Source organism: Apium graveolens, chromosome 5 (genome assembly GCF_009905375.1).
Source record: "Apium graveolens cultivar Ventura chromosome 5, ASM990537v1, whole genome shotgun sequence".
NCBI lineage: Eukaryota > Viridiplantae > Streptophyta > Magnoliopsida > Apiales > Apiaceae > Apium > Apium graveolens.
The window spans coordinates 267,302,191-267,316,241 of record NC_133651.1 but is presented as its reverse complement, the minus strand read 5'-3'; the positions used below and the strand labels follow the sequence as shown (position 1 = coordinate 267,316,241).

General features: G+C 37.3%; 3 protein-coding genes across 7 annotated transcripts; 2 read left to right on the top strand and 1 right to left on the bottom strand.

Moving 5' to 3' along the window:
• The first annotated feature begins 641 nt into the window (after positions 1-641).
• LOC141660942 (uncharacterized) lies at positions 642-2,252 on the top strand. Its single transcript, XM_074467921.1, has 3 exons — positions 642-806; positions 914-1,394; positions 1,999-2,252. The coding sequence occupies exons 1-3, from the start codon at positions 642-644 to the stop codon at positions 2,250-2,252; spliced, it is 900 nt and encodes a 299-aa protein (XP_074324022.1).
• A 1,246-nt stretch (positions 2,253-3,498) lies between these two features.
• Positions 3,499-5,019, bottom strand: LOC141660941 (protein FAR1-RELATED SEQUENCE 5-like). The gene has a single exon (XM_074467920.1). The coding sequence runs from the start codon at positions 5,017-5,019 to the stop codon at positions 3,499-3,501; it is 1,521 nt and encodes a 506-aa protein (XP_074324021.1).
• A 2,106-nt stretch (positions 5,020-7,125) lies between these two features.
• Positions 7,126-13,285, top strand: LOC141659026 (cyclin-dependent kinase G-2-like). 5 transcript variants are annotated; one of them, XM_074465747.1, is made up of 9 exons: positions 7,126-9,205; positions 9,452-9,587; positions 9,720-9,808; positions 9,997-10,105; positions 10,186-10,292; positions 10,406-10,529; positions 10,649-11,043; positions 12,271-12,380; positions 12,982-13,285. In XM_074465747.1, exons 1-6 carry the CDS (start codon positions 7,611-7,613, stop codon positions 10,503-10,505), a joined length of 2,136 nt encoding a protein of 711 aa, XP_074321848.1. In that variant the 5' UTR covers positions 7,126-7,610; the 3' UTR covers positions 10,506-10,529; positions 10,649-11,043; positions 12,271-12,380; positions 12,982-13,285. The 5 variants fall into 5 exon arrangements, with proteins under 5 accessions (XP_074321848.1, XP_074321847.1, XP_074321846.1 ...); XM_074465746.1 differs by having other exon boundaries at positions 10,406-10,581; positions 10,676-11,043; XM_074465745.1 differs by having other exon boundaries at positions 10,406-10,581.
• Positions 13,286-14,051: the final 766 nt, after the last annotated feature.

Sequence of the window (14,051 nt, the reverse complement as noted above, 5' to 3'; positions counted from 1 at the left end):
TGATGACTCGGTAGACATAGCTTCGGAGGCTGATTACATGGCGTGGTATGCTGATATATCTCGTATGCGCATAGGGAAGCCCGATCCACAGCCTCAGCAGCAGTACAAGACGAGGGAGTTGTATGATAGCCTCGAGGGCTATGAAGTTGTAAGTGTTTTACAAATATGCATATTTCATATTACACCCCCACACACTACAAAATTTGCATTCACACGTATTTCATCTTGATGATATGATATCCTTGTGGAATTAATAAAAAAATGTTTGCTTATTTTTGTTTGTAGATGGTTGCCGGGCTTAATATGTTGAAGCAGCTGGATGCTAGGGTTCCTCCTGAGTTTGTGGAGGAGTTTGGGAGGATTTCTGCTACCTTCCTCACACCATTCTCTCGGTTGATGAAGAAGATCAAAGGACCCGCCTACAGACCTCCCACATTTCAGAACATAAAATCAGATTTCATTGCATCTTTGGCTGACGACTTTGACATTCCAGCCATTCCTGCCCAGGATGTCGTTGACATGACACAGCCATCCCAGCATGTGTCTCAGCCACCCCAGGCTATTGCCTCATCTAGTAGGCCCGTGAAGCTTGCATCCCGCAGGATGAAAGAGGAGAAGTGGAGTACACTAAGAGTCTCAACATGACAAAGAAGAATGCTATATATTCAGATTGGGGATGGGGCTTCGGGATGGCACCGAGGAATCCCGGTGGTCTTAGTGTTCAGGACTATCACGTCCATGCATCAGCTATGCAGAGTCTGGCTCCAGGAACATGGGTTGATGACAGGATCATATACACTTATATGGTATTGTTCGTTGTCTAATATATTTTAGTTTTTGCATTTATTTTACTTGTTGCATTAATTTTACTTGTTGCATTTATTTTACTTGTTGCATTCATATATACTTGCAGGGATTGCTAAGGACTCGGGAGGAGGAGATTCATACTGGAGGTATATGGGAGAGGAAACCCGTCTATTATTTCATGGATCCCTACTTCATGGTTCTTGGGAAAGGACATGTGAAGAAAATCAGAAAAGCATCGAGGGTCGGTGGAGATACATTGCAGAGGGCATGGAATAAAGCATTACGTAGCTTTACCGGGTTTTCCAGTGCTACTGTTGGTCCTTCCGTTCTCGAGGCGGACTACATATTCATCCCATGTTGTGTCGGAGATGTGCATTGGGTTTTGTTCATGTTCGGTACTAGACGATTTGAAGGTCTTATCATAGATTCAATGAATGACGAGCCGGATTATCGTGAGGATATACGAGTGGTGGTATGTTCCTCTACTATTACTGTCTTCTATATAGTCCTTACCAATTGTATATTATATTCATTCTCGGATCATAATTTCATTGCAATCATGGTTGTTACCGAGGCTATTGCATATGGTACACCCAGTCGAGGGGCTTGACCCTACTTCAGCCGAGGTCCTAGCTCTACCGTCCAGGCCAAAGCAACGAAACTCTAATGATTGTGGTGTTTATGTGATGAAGTACATGGACTACTTCACACAAGGATATGACTTAGCCGAGGTACCGAATTGGTCGCAGGAGGAGGTGGATACCTTTAGGTATAGGATAGCTAGGGAGCTTCAGCTAGGGAAGGCAAGGGGGATTCCCGGGATTCGTATGCGTAGGCATCACGAAGCTTCGTAGTTGAATTTCATTTGATTTTAGGTTGTCGGATTATGTAGTTGGATTTCGTTTTATTTTAGGTTGTCGGATTATGTAGTTGCATTTCTTTTAGTTTTATATTGTCGGTTTACGTACTTGGATATCATTTGATTTTATATTATCGGTTTTATTTGATTTTATTTTGGTGGATTTTGTGGATTTTGGATTGTTTTGAATTTTGGAGGATTATTTTGGTGAATTATGCTTGATTTCGGGGGATTATAGGTGTGTGGGATTTTTGTTGCCAATTTTGGTGAATTTGGTGGATTATAGGTGGTAAATTATGCTGGATTTTGTCGGCAATTTTTGTGGATTATAGGTGGTGAATTTCTGTATACAGTCTGCATTACAAAAAAATTCCTGCCTAGCCGCGGAAATTTTCTGCGGTCCCTCTTTAGCCCAACCGCGGAAAATTTCCGCGGTCCGTCCCTTTGGTTTTGTTCCAGCAAACTGATCAGAAAAACAGAGCAGAAACAGAGGCATGCATGCAAACCTTCTATTGAAATTGCTTATTTTTTGGAAGTTAGTCCTAAACTAACTTCCACTGATCCAAACCACTCTCAAAAGTCTTAAAATATGGTAATGAGAGTGATTATGAAAAAAAAAAATCATTTTTTACGTTAAATTGAAAATTCCTTAAAAAAGTCAACAAAAGTCAACGCTTGTCCAAATATTGAAAAAAAACCTTTCAACACATTTCATAATAATTTGTAATGTATAGTTCGACTTGTAAATTTTACTTTTCAATCTCAAATTTTTAGGTACACTTTCAATCTCAAATTTCATACTTTAATTTATAGAAAATTCATATAAATTCATATAAAATTCAATGAAAATACATAGATTCGAATGAAAATTACACGATCAATACAGTCCACTAAATTTTATGAAATATATTGGTCCTAACCAAAAATACCTAGTATATTAGAAAGACCACCAGATAACCGGTGTTGAGCAACTCCTTGCGTAGTATCCACGAAGCATGCAATATGGTAGAGAACAAGTACACAACCATCACGGATATGGCCTTCCGTAAGTTTCCAAGGGTAAGGGTTGGAGTCGTTCCAAATGGTAACGGGAATCGTATTCGAGCCATCGTAGAGACGAAATCTTGCAAAACATGTCCCGCGTTCCCTCTCCGTCCCTCCCGTTAGGTGTGAAACCCAACCCTTCACATATTCAATGCGTATTTGGTCCATATTACAACCCTCACGAGGCCTCAAGTTTACAATATCGGCAATTCGATCACATTTAACAAGCTTACCGCCATTCCATCCAGATTTTTTCCATTTTCCATCGGGCGTGTTGTTGCCCAAATTCAAGATCGGAAGGAAGCACGGATCCGGATGAGAGTTCACCAATCTCCACGGTTCAGTACCCTCCATCCAATTGCATGCCTCGATCCAATTTTTGGCCCTATAAGCCTCCTCATCGGGTGGGTACAAGTCTGTTTCCTCTTCCTCCACATAGGGCGGCTCGTCATTGTCCACAAGGGGCATCAACTCGGCACATGCATCTTCCATCTCACTAAAGGTTGGTGAGACCACATCTTCCTCGTCATTGTCCTCATACCACGAGTCGCTTGGTAGGGAGTCCGAGAATGTGTTGCTAACGTGGGAAACCGAATCACAACTATGATCGGAGTTGTTCTCACCACTATACTCGCTAGTCATGTTACCTATCACAATAAAACACAATTATATGACAATAATTGGCAATTATATGACAATAAAACATAACAAAAAAGAAAGCAATGTTAAACACTTAAAATTCAAATCCATTTAAAGATTACAACATTCGGTTACAAAATGGTACACCACTAATTATATTGTGATTCTTGAACATTTTTAAGATCTTCTAGTCTACGAGCACACTTCCTTTTATCATGGCCTTCCATTTGACAATAAGTGCACCTTCTTGGCGGCTTCTCCTTTTTACCAATCGATTCTATTGGACTTTTGAAACGAACGTCCTTCTTCCTCCCTTTAGTTTGGGACATCATAGGGTCAAGAATTGTTTCTTCATGAGCACTTGCATTTGGAGCTTGCGAATTGCTTTCGTAAGATTTAATTCCATCAACGCTCATTTTTTCGAGAATTGGTATTTCTCGATTCATCACTCCAACGACATAATCATACCGTTCCTTGGATGCAATGCTACTTTGACAAAAACTCATGGTTAACATTGTCATGCTATTAAATCGATCGGTTGAGGTCATCTCATGACTTTGTCCAACATCCAAATTGTAAGGTAACACACCATCAACTCTATTGGCATGCATTGTCCACCTCCGGTTTATGTAATACGGGGGAATTTCCGAAACCCGTTTCTTAGTGAAGATCGCCAATAGGTGTCTACAAGGTAGCCCCGAATGTTCAAACATTCTACACGTACACATTCCCAAAGAGCTTGCTTTCTCGAATGCCACAAAATAAACATTTCTTCTCGTAGGCTCGGACATGGGCCTATAACAACTATAGTACGTATAAACATCCCCCATTCTCTCCCCTTCTTCACTAGCTCGTCGGTCTTTTTCAACAAAGTATTTTGAAGACTCAACCAATTCATCTTGAAATCTTCTAAACATTTCCTTAGTGTAGATACAAGAAGCATGATACTCCAATGTGGTATGCAATTTTATGGGACGTTTTAGATTAATGGTGACATAATCTTCTTCCTTCTCCCTCATGAATTGCCTTGCCAATGCTTTTTGGGCATTTTCAATGAATTCCTTCAAACCCGTTGCCGAACTCACATACTTATCAAAGAAAGAATTCATCCCCTCACTCCTCGATGTACTATTTTGAAACGCCGAAAATTTGTTTCTAGTATATGCAGGAATCCACTTGTGCTTCAACTCATATAACCCCTTTAACCATTTATGATCTTGCAAGTGATACTTTTCCACAAACGACGCCCATCTAGCTTCAAAAACACATTCGGTGAGAGATTTATAAATGCAATTGTTGAAGTCCGTCTTGAATTCCGGAAAAGCCGAATAATAATGAGCTAATTTCTCCGGGAATTTTTGACTAATGTGCCAAGAACACAATAAATGGGTAGTATTCGGGAGTACAACCGCAATAGCGCTTGCCATGGCTTGATCTTGATCCGTGATTATAGTCAATGGAGGATTATTCCCCACACCTTCAAGCCAAGTACGAAGAATCCACTCAAAAGTCGACGCGTGTTCATCCCGCATCAATGCAAACCCGAAAATTACCGATTGATAATGATGATTGACTCCGGTAAATGGGACAAATGGCATTGCATACCTATTTTTCCGATAAGTGGTATCAAAAGCCATAACATCGCCAAATTTTGGTAAGCCATTATACATCTCGGATCAATCCATACTAGACACTTCAAGCGATTCTCTTCATCGACTTCGGTCCTAATAAAATATTTAGAACCACTTTCTTCATTCAACCTATGCAACAAGTCCAACCCCGCTTGGGCGTCACTAATCTCAAACATTTTCTTCCTCTCGTCTCTTAACACATTCCTAACATGTTGAACATTGAAACCAACTTTGTCATTACCTCCATGAATGTTACCAATCACATTCATCACTTAACAATTACGAACCCCCGAACCATAAAGCGTTTTTATCAAACTACGGGTCGCGGTGTTGACATGTCTTTCTCGTTGTACCAAATTCATCTTACTAGGGGAAACAAGACCGTGGTTGTGTACCAATTCAAGGCTAGTTACCTCCCAGTGACGTTTTTTCTTTTGATAATTGACATACATCCTCACCTTGCACTCGCTTTTAGGAAGAACCTCTCTACGCCGTTTATTTTGACTACTCTCGGCGATGACACTTTTTCCATAAAGCCTACAAACATATAAACGACCATATATCTCGTTGTCTTTATTACGATGGCTAGCTTGAATTTTAATAGCAAATCCATTTCGTAAAGCATAAGCCCTAAAAAAATGACCGGCCTCATCCACACTTTGAAAAATTTGATTCAAATATGGAACTCCCCCCCATCAACATTTTCATACAAATTTGCATCCTCTACATTATCATCTTCATCCTCACCCTCAACATTATCACTATCATTTTCAACCTCATTTTCAACCTCATTTCCATCACTTTCATCTTCAATATCAACCAAATCGTCATCTAAATTAATAAATTCCTCATTTCTATCTACAAAATCATCATCTTGAACATATACAGGGGTTTTAGGTTCTTCACTACTATTTAAACTATCAAGATGTAAACTACAATCAATAGCCTCTTTTTTTTCATTTTGACGTTTATGACGAAACATACGAGCAAATAATTTATCCGCCATGAAAATGTGAAATTTAAGACAAGAAATATACCTTGAATTGACAAAACAACTTGAATTTCTTGATGAAAATGCCCCAAAATCGCCTAAAATGTAAACTTGGAGAGAGTAGAATTTTTCTTGAAATTTGTGGTGTTTTTTGTGGTGAAATGAGGTGCTGTTGGGATGTTGGGGATAAGGGGACAGCACCCAACCGCGGAAATTTTCTGCGGTCCGTCCAGACCAACCGCGGAAAATTTCAGCGGTCCGGATGCCATCTCACCCGTTAATCCCCCATCCAACGGCTGATAAATTGTTTGTCAACAAACTTTAAATAGCAAACGGTTGCTAAAGACCTGTCCCCATAGGCAAATACTCAAATACAAACTACAAATCAATGAGACCCACATGTTTAATCACTTTCCCCTTCGTTTTTAATTTTACTTTTCCCGTTAGTTGGTTAACCTTTAAAAAAAATAATTTCACTTTATTTTTATTCATCCCCCACTCATCGATTTGCATAACATATTTGCTATATTTTAACGACAAATCAGTATTTAAACTTACCCGAATCAGTAAATTGAAATCGGTACTAATTCCAGAACCAGTACTTTTAGTGATTCTCGTAGACATAATTAGTGATTTATCGTCGAAACATATCAAATATGGTATTCATACTGATTGTTGGATGATGTAGAAAAATATAGTGAAGTTAAATTTTAAAAAGAGATCACTAATTGACGGGAAAAATTCTATTAAAAATGGAGGGAATTATGTGTAGTTGTGTGTGAGAGATGTAGTTTGTATTTTAATTTAGTTTGTATTGGAGTAAGACTCTATATATATATAAATTAAATAAACGGTCCAAAATATCACAATTCATCAAAATGACCCTTTAAATCAAGTGTTTTTGATATTTTTAAAAAGCACCATGTTGTAACTAGGCCTTTATGATGAAGTTGTGACTTTTTTTTCTAAATAACGCGTTTAAGTAATTAATGTCTTGGAGTAAGAAGACGCATTAAAAAATAAGTTACAGTTTAAGGCATTGCTAACATGCGTTTCTTTTTTTTTTTTCCCGTAAAATAAATATTTTAAAATTAATAAAAACGCAAAATATAATTAAAACGCATATTAAAAAAAAGCGTTTGTAAGTGGGAGGAAGCATTTTCCCCTGATAAAAAGACAAGCAGTCTCTCGGCGGTTCCATTCCATCCCCAAAAAAAAGGCAAAACAAATAAACATACATCCATACATACCAAAACTCCATCGCTAAGCCTCTGGAACCAGAGGGATCGCTCAACGCTACTTTTCATTTACAATTTGTGTCTTTCTATTTCGCCTTTTTATTCGATTTCCAGGGTTTCGCCATTTACATATCCCCCAAAGTTTCCTCTCTCTTTCTCTCTCTTTTTCTTTTTTAATTTACAGTCCTCTTTTCTGATTAATTTGTATCAGTTAATCAAAATTTAATTAACTTTGGAATTGATCTTCAATTGCCTCAGTTTGTAAGTTTCGTTTTCTCTGTTGATTGTTTGATTTGACATATTCAAATATAATTTGCTCAACCATACCTAGGGTTAGGGGTTTTGCAATTTCGATTAGGTTTTATTGCAAATAGTGGTCATATTTAGGCACAATTAATTATATGGCAGCTGGAACAAATGGTAGTTATCGTGATGCTCAATTTAGTCATCGTGACTCCGAAATTCATATCTCCAGGAAAGAATTGAAAGAGAGGGAAGTGAGTAATGGTGGTTTCTATCGTTCTGTTTCGAAGAGTGAGTCGGGGAGTAGTGGAAATGGAAGTGGAAGTAGTGGTGGTGGTGGTGGTATAAGGTTACGTGAATTGTCAGTTGGTTTGGTTGATCGGGAGCCTGGGGAGTTATCCAGTGAAAGTGGATCCGAGGAAGGGATTGATTCGTTACAGAGTAATAATAGTGATTATGCCAAGGAGAATGGGAATCATTGGCATTTTGAGAGTAAGAAGAGGAAGTTGTTGCCAATTGTGTGGGATAAAGAGGATATGAGTAAGGTATCTAAGTGTAGTATTGTTTTGACTCCTAGTGTGCTTCCTCCTCCACCTCCACTACCGAAGTCTTATAGACAATCATCTAATGCTATTGCTGCAGGTGCTGTGCGAATTTCTCCGGTTCAGGATGCTAGGCCTCAACACTCAGAGCCTCTGGTTGAGCCTGTTGTGGATATTGTGTCTGATGTAGCAGAGTCTCCATTTAATTTGTCTTCTCCACTTCAGGAACAGCGCGTTGAGTACAATGATGACTTTGCACCAATCATGAGTATAAGATCCTCAAGATGGGCAGATGATGTTGATTCCTCAGCTGATGAAGGTGAGATTTCTGTTTCCCCTTTGGATGTTAGAATGCAGAAAAAGAGGAAGAAAATGCCATTATCTGCACAACATGAGATGAAGGTGCGAAATAAGTTGATTAGTCCAGAGTTTGGGGAACTTAAGAGAGAAGGTTCTGAAGGTGCCAGGGCCATATCATCTGATTCCGATGAAGTTGCACGTGGTAGATCTTCGAGTAGAGATAATTATGCCGATAAGGATTTGGACAATAATAATTACATGGAGATGGAGGAAGAACGCAATAACGGTGGTACTAGTGTTAGCCATACATATACAGATTCCGAGGATGAACGTGATTCCCCTAATACGCCTGAACCTGCTGCTTCCCAGAGAAATGTGAACATGCTTCAGGGTTGTAGAAGTGTAGACGAGTTTGAGAGGCTGAACAAGATAGATGAAGGTACATATGGGGTAGTTTACAGAGCTAAAGATAAAAAAACCGGAGAAATTGTTGCATTGAAGAAGGTTAAGATGGAAAAAGAGAGAGAAGGTTTTCCACTGACTTCTCTGCGAGAAATAAATATTCTTCTTTCCTTTGATCACCCCTCAATTGTAAATGTGAAAGAAGTTGTGGTAGGGAGTAGTCTTGATAGCATTTTCATGGTAATGGAGTACATGGAGCATGATCTGAAGGCATTGATGGAGACAAAGAAACAACCATTTAGTCAGAGCGAGGTCAAGTGCCTTATGATTCAGTTACTTGAGGGAGTGAAATATCTTCATGATAATTGGGTTCTTCACAGAGATTTAAAGACATCCAATTTGCTTCTAAATAACCGCGGTGAGTTGAAGATATGCGATTTCGGGTTGGCTCGTCAATATGGGAGCCCATTAAAACCATATACTCATCTGGTTGTAACTTTGTGGTACAGGTGAGATATAAGCCTACAAATTATTGTAACCCTACTAGGATAGTTTTGCTATCACATATCACTTTTAAAATTAGTAGGTGCTTTTCACATGTCATTATGAGGGTGTTCGGGGTTGATTTTCACATGTTTCTTCCTTCCTTACTATTTCAGTTAGACATTTACCACTACTCGGATACCAATTTTTTATTTGTATATTAAGTTTATTTTTTACATTTCATTACAAGACTAAATAATTCTTTGGTACAGGGCACCTGAACTTTTGTTGGGAGCTAAACAGTATTCAACTGCTATTGACATGTGGTCTTTGGGTTGCATTATGGCTGAGCTATTACTAAAGGAACCATTGTTTAATGGGAAAACAGAGTTTGATCAGATTGACAAGGTAATCTTCATTTCAATTTTCAATATTAATAATCCCTTGGCAACTAAAACTTACTTTCGGGATTATTGGTATTGCATTAATTTTTATGGTCCAGTTTTCAATATTAATTATCCTTTGACCCCATCGTTGCAGATATTTAAAATGCTTGGTACGCCAAATGAGACTATTTGGCCTGGTTTCTCTGAACTCCCTGGAGTCAAGGTGAACTTTGTCAAGCATCAGTAAGTATCTCTCTTTCTAGATAACAGTATTGGTAACAATAAGTATAAGATTACCCTTTAATATATTTCCCACTGTTTTCCTAGGCTTCCAGATTTAGGTGCTTCTGGTCTGATTTAATAGCTCAACTGGTGACATTAGAAGGGACTTTTATCATCTGTCCATTTAACAAGAGATGAATTTGTTTCAGGTACAATCTACTGCGTAGGAAGTTCCCAGCTACATCTTTCACAGGTCCAGTTCTCTCCGATGCTGGATTTGACCTGCTGAACAAATTCTTGACTTACGACCCAGAGAAGGTAACTCCACATCCCTTTTGTAGGTTATTATAATTGGCACTGTACTTTAGCTATTGATTCTTGCTTTGTTGAATGCACAGAGAATAACAGCTGATGCTGCTCTTAGCCATGAGTGGTTCCGTGAAGTCCCTCTTCCCAAATCCAAAGATTTCATGCCTACTTTTCCCACTCATCATGCTCAAGACAGGTATGTTCTAGGCATTTGAACTTGGTTGATGAAGATTAACTGTTCTTCTGATCACTTGTGCTGTTTTACAATTTATTTGGCAATTCAACCAAACTGCGTTAATTTTTTTCCAGACGTACACGAAGAGTACTGAAGAGTCCAGAGCCTCTTGAAGAGCAACGACGGAAAGAGTTGCAGCAAAGAGAATTTGGGACAGGCGGTCTGTTTGGCTAAGCAAATACAGTATTTGCTAAGGCGGTCAGAAGCTATAAATTTTTTATATGTAGAACCCACAAAATGAGATGTTGAGGTGAGAACCATGCCTAAGGTGGTAAAAATATATTTGTGAGAAGATTATTCGTGGTGTTTTTTAGCAGGCACTCCGTGATGATCTGGGTGAGAAGTTCGAATTTATGGGGCCTGCAATCAGATAATAGCAGCCTGACCTGTTCTTCAGCTCTGTCCGTTGATATTAAATTGCATCTGTGACACCGCTTTCATTGCAAGGTCTGACACAATGGCCTCTACTAATATAATGTCAGGGAGCAGTTTTTGTTAGAACTCTTGTATGTATAATATTTGCTGTGTTGACTCAATTGTAAACAGTTCTCTTTTAATTGGTTTTTCAACCAGTTGGATTTTCATGCCGTTATAAGTTCTATCATTTTTAATCTTTGTATTGTGTTTGCATGAGGCGAATGGTCCAAAGCAGAAGGGGCTTACTAAGCCTTTCATTGATGGAGGTTTGGCAGAAGTATTTTCACATTTTCAGGTAATTTATGTAACCTGACAATGGGATGTCATCAAGGGTTGGAATATCATACATGTTTCATGTGTTGATAGTTGTAAAATATATTCTTAGCAATCACTATGATAATTTACCTAGCGAAAGGTTTGCAAACTTCATATGTTAGAATTTGGATTTAAGAAGGGAAATGAGTCCATGTAGAGGTGGAGTTCTTGATAATGATGTCCGAGTAAATTTCTATTATAATTGTAGTAACGTAAATCTTTCTCTATAATATGGAATACAATTATAGACAAGTTCATAATGAACTAATGATGCTGGTACATGCTGGGTTTTGTTACTTTTGGATTTCAAGAAATTACCACTGCCAGTTTATTGACAAATATAGCTTGTTAATATTAAATAAGATAGCGAATAACCTATAGGATTTTGAAAGTGAAGCTGGAATGTCGAGGCAGAGCTTGGATTTTACTTGATTGTAAAACTAGGTATAAAACGATCACTAGTTTTACCACATCCATTGTTAATGGTCTACTGTATGTTTCACTGGCATTTATTTATAGTTTTATTCAACATATATTCTAGTTTCAATAATCTGTTATTTCTTGAGGAAGGTTTTAAGAGCTTTTATCAAAACTGATCTCTTAGAGTTCCTGCATGACAGTAAATCAGACGCACATAACGTGACAAACGTGTTTGAATCATATTGATGCCTCACTTGGCATGATAGTTGTCTTTGTTTACTGTCCATCTAATATGTTGATCTAAGTAATCTTACTGGTGTACTGGTGCTTGTACTTGTAATCAAATATGCAAAGATGGGTTTACTATTCATGCATGCGCGATTGGGGTATTGTTGATGGTATCTTGGGACACATTAGTAAACTGATGTTGTGATAGGAGAATTAAGTTTTAGATGTAGATGTATGCTGTTTGTTCATTCTGCATTGTTTGCATATTTGATTTAAAATGTGATTTTTTTTAAGTCCGGTCTGATTTGATCTTGTTTGAAAGACCACCAAAAGTCTTGTACAAGGTTCTCAATTATGAGGTTCTAATTATGTGTAACCATTATTGTTATTTCGAGTGTCGGTCTCATTCTTGTTTATTGTGCGCTTATCTGCGGAAAGTGCTGAAGATTAGAATCCATGTTTTTTATCGTTATAAATATGTGTATTAGCTTTGATATATATAGATAAATAAAACAGAATCTGAGTTTGCATGACATTCAATCTGCAAATGTGACTGCAGTATCAATTGCAAGCAGGTTGAGGAAGATGCTTGCACATACTCAAATATATAGAAATTCCAGTTAATTATCAGTGCTTCAGCTACTGAATATTCACAATTCATGCCTGAAGGTACCTTGCAATCCTTGAATTTGTAATTTGACTAGAATTATTCCAGACAGAGAACATTATTTATTGTTTTGTGATTTTCATAATCACTTGATCGCATTTCATAATAAATAGTGCCCCTCTTACGTCTTTAGCAATTCATTATAGATGCCATCTTTTTGCATGAACTTGGCTTCTTACATGATGTGGTCCCCAGCTACCTGTCATGCATGTAGCTGATGTTATGTCATTTGCACGAAGGCATGTTAGACCATTTCATGCAATAAATCTAAAAAATAATTTAGGAATTCTGAAATTGTTCTTGGCTTCTTGCCTACAATTCATATATGATTAATTTATTTTGAGAAGGCGGAATCAGTCACATCATTATAATTAGTGGGTCGAATGTTTGGTAGCTGCGGATCGTAGCTTACGCTTCTTTTCTTTTTAAGCTGATTGTTGTGGAATTACAATTGCAAGGGTGGCAATGTGATTTGATTAGCTGATGACCATCATCTCCCTCTAGGCTTCACTGTCCTTGCCGGTGTTTTGATGAAGTTGAAATTGTACCTTGTTTTTTCTTTTTGTGCGTTAATTTTTTTAGTGGTTTTTCTTGACGTGGCAGGTAATTTTGGTGGCAGATTTCAATTCCAGAACCTAAAAGCCTTTGACACTAGGTCAGTTGAATTATTATTATTATTATTATTTATTGGAAATTTGGAATATACAAGACAGCTTGGCAAAGAGCAGTGATCGTTTGGTCTTGTACATTTATTCCCTCAAATTTGCATCTAAATAGCTGTACATGTCCTTTCAACAAAATTGATCATCTAACAAAATGGTTTGCCCTAGTTTAGCAAAAGAAAAACAATGTTTTACCCTTAGTACTTAAAGGTTACTGCAGTGGTATCTAACTGTCTGTTATTATAGATTATAATAGTTTTACCTGTGCTCTAGTACATACAAAATAGAACAGCTGCTTGTGTCAGTTTGAAAATGAAGGAATTCTGTCAGTATTGTTTTTGAAGTTTCAGATTTAAAATGTTACAATATTATTCTGGTCAGTATCATTAGAAGCTTGAAAGTTTCAGATAACTCTTAGGGTTTGATCACTTGCTTTTTGAATGTATTTGCTAGTGAAAGTATGTTATTTTGGGCGCTAGAAAATCTGATATCTTATAGTTCCAAGTACATGTATCTCAACAATAAAGGTGTCTTGAAGACAAATAAAAATGATCAAAATGGACCACTTCACAAATCTAAGTGGGAGCAAAATACATAAGAGGGTTGCTATGTTTTTGTAAAAGAAGTGAAGGGGAAAAAATGTATTTTTTTATACATAAAAGAATTTAGATGTTTAATGTAGTTCAGGGAAAATGTTTCTGAGATTGAGTTTGAAGTTTAAGTAATATTTATTTTCTTAAGCATAAACATTTTTAATATTATTGGTAATTATGACAATAGAATATAGATATGAAATTGCCAATTATGATGAAAAATTTAAATAGATGGCACAAAATGAGAGATTTTTTTTGTAATTATTTGTAGTGTGTTACAACTTGTAGACTACCCTGGCTGCGTTATTTTGATAGAGTAGGAAGTTCATAAAAAAAATTGACGGAACTGAAGACTATAAATTTTTATAATTTTTCTACAGAAAGTAAACTAGTCCTTAAAGAAAAACATTTTCCAAAC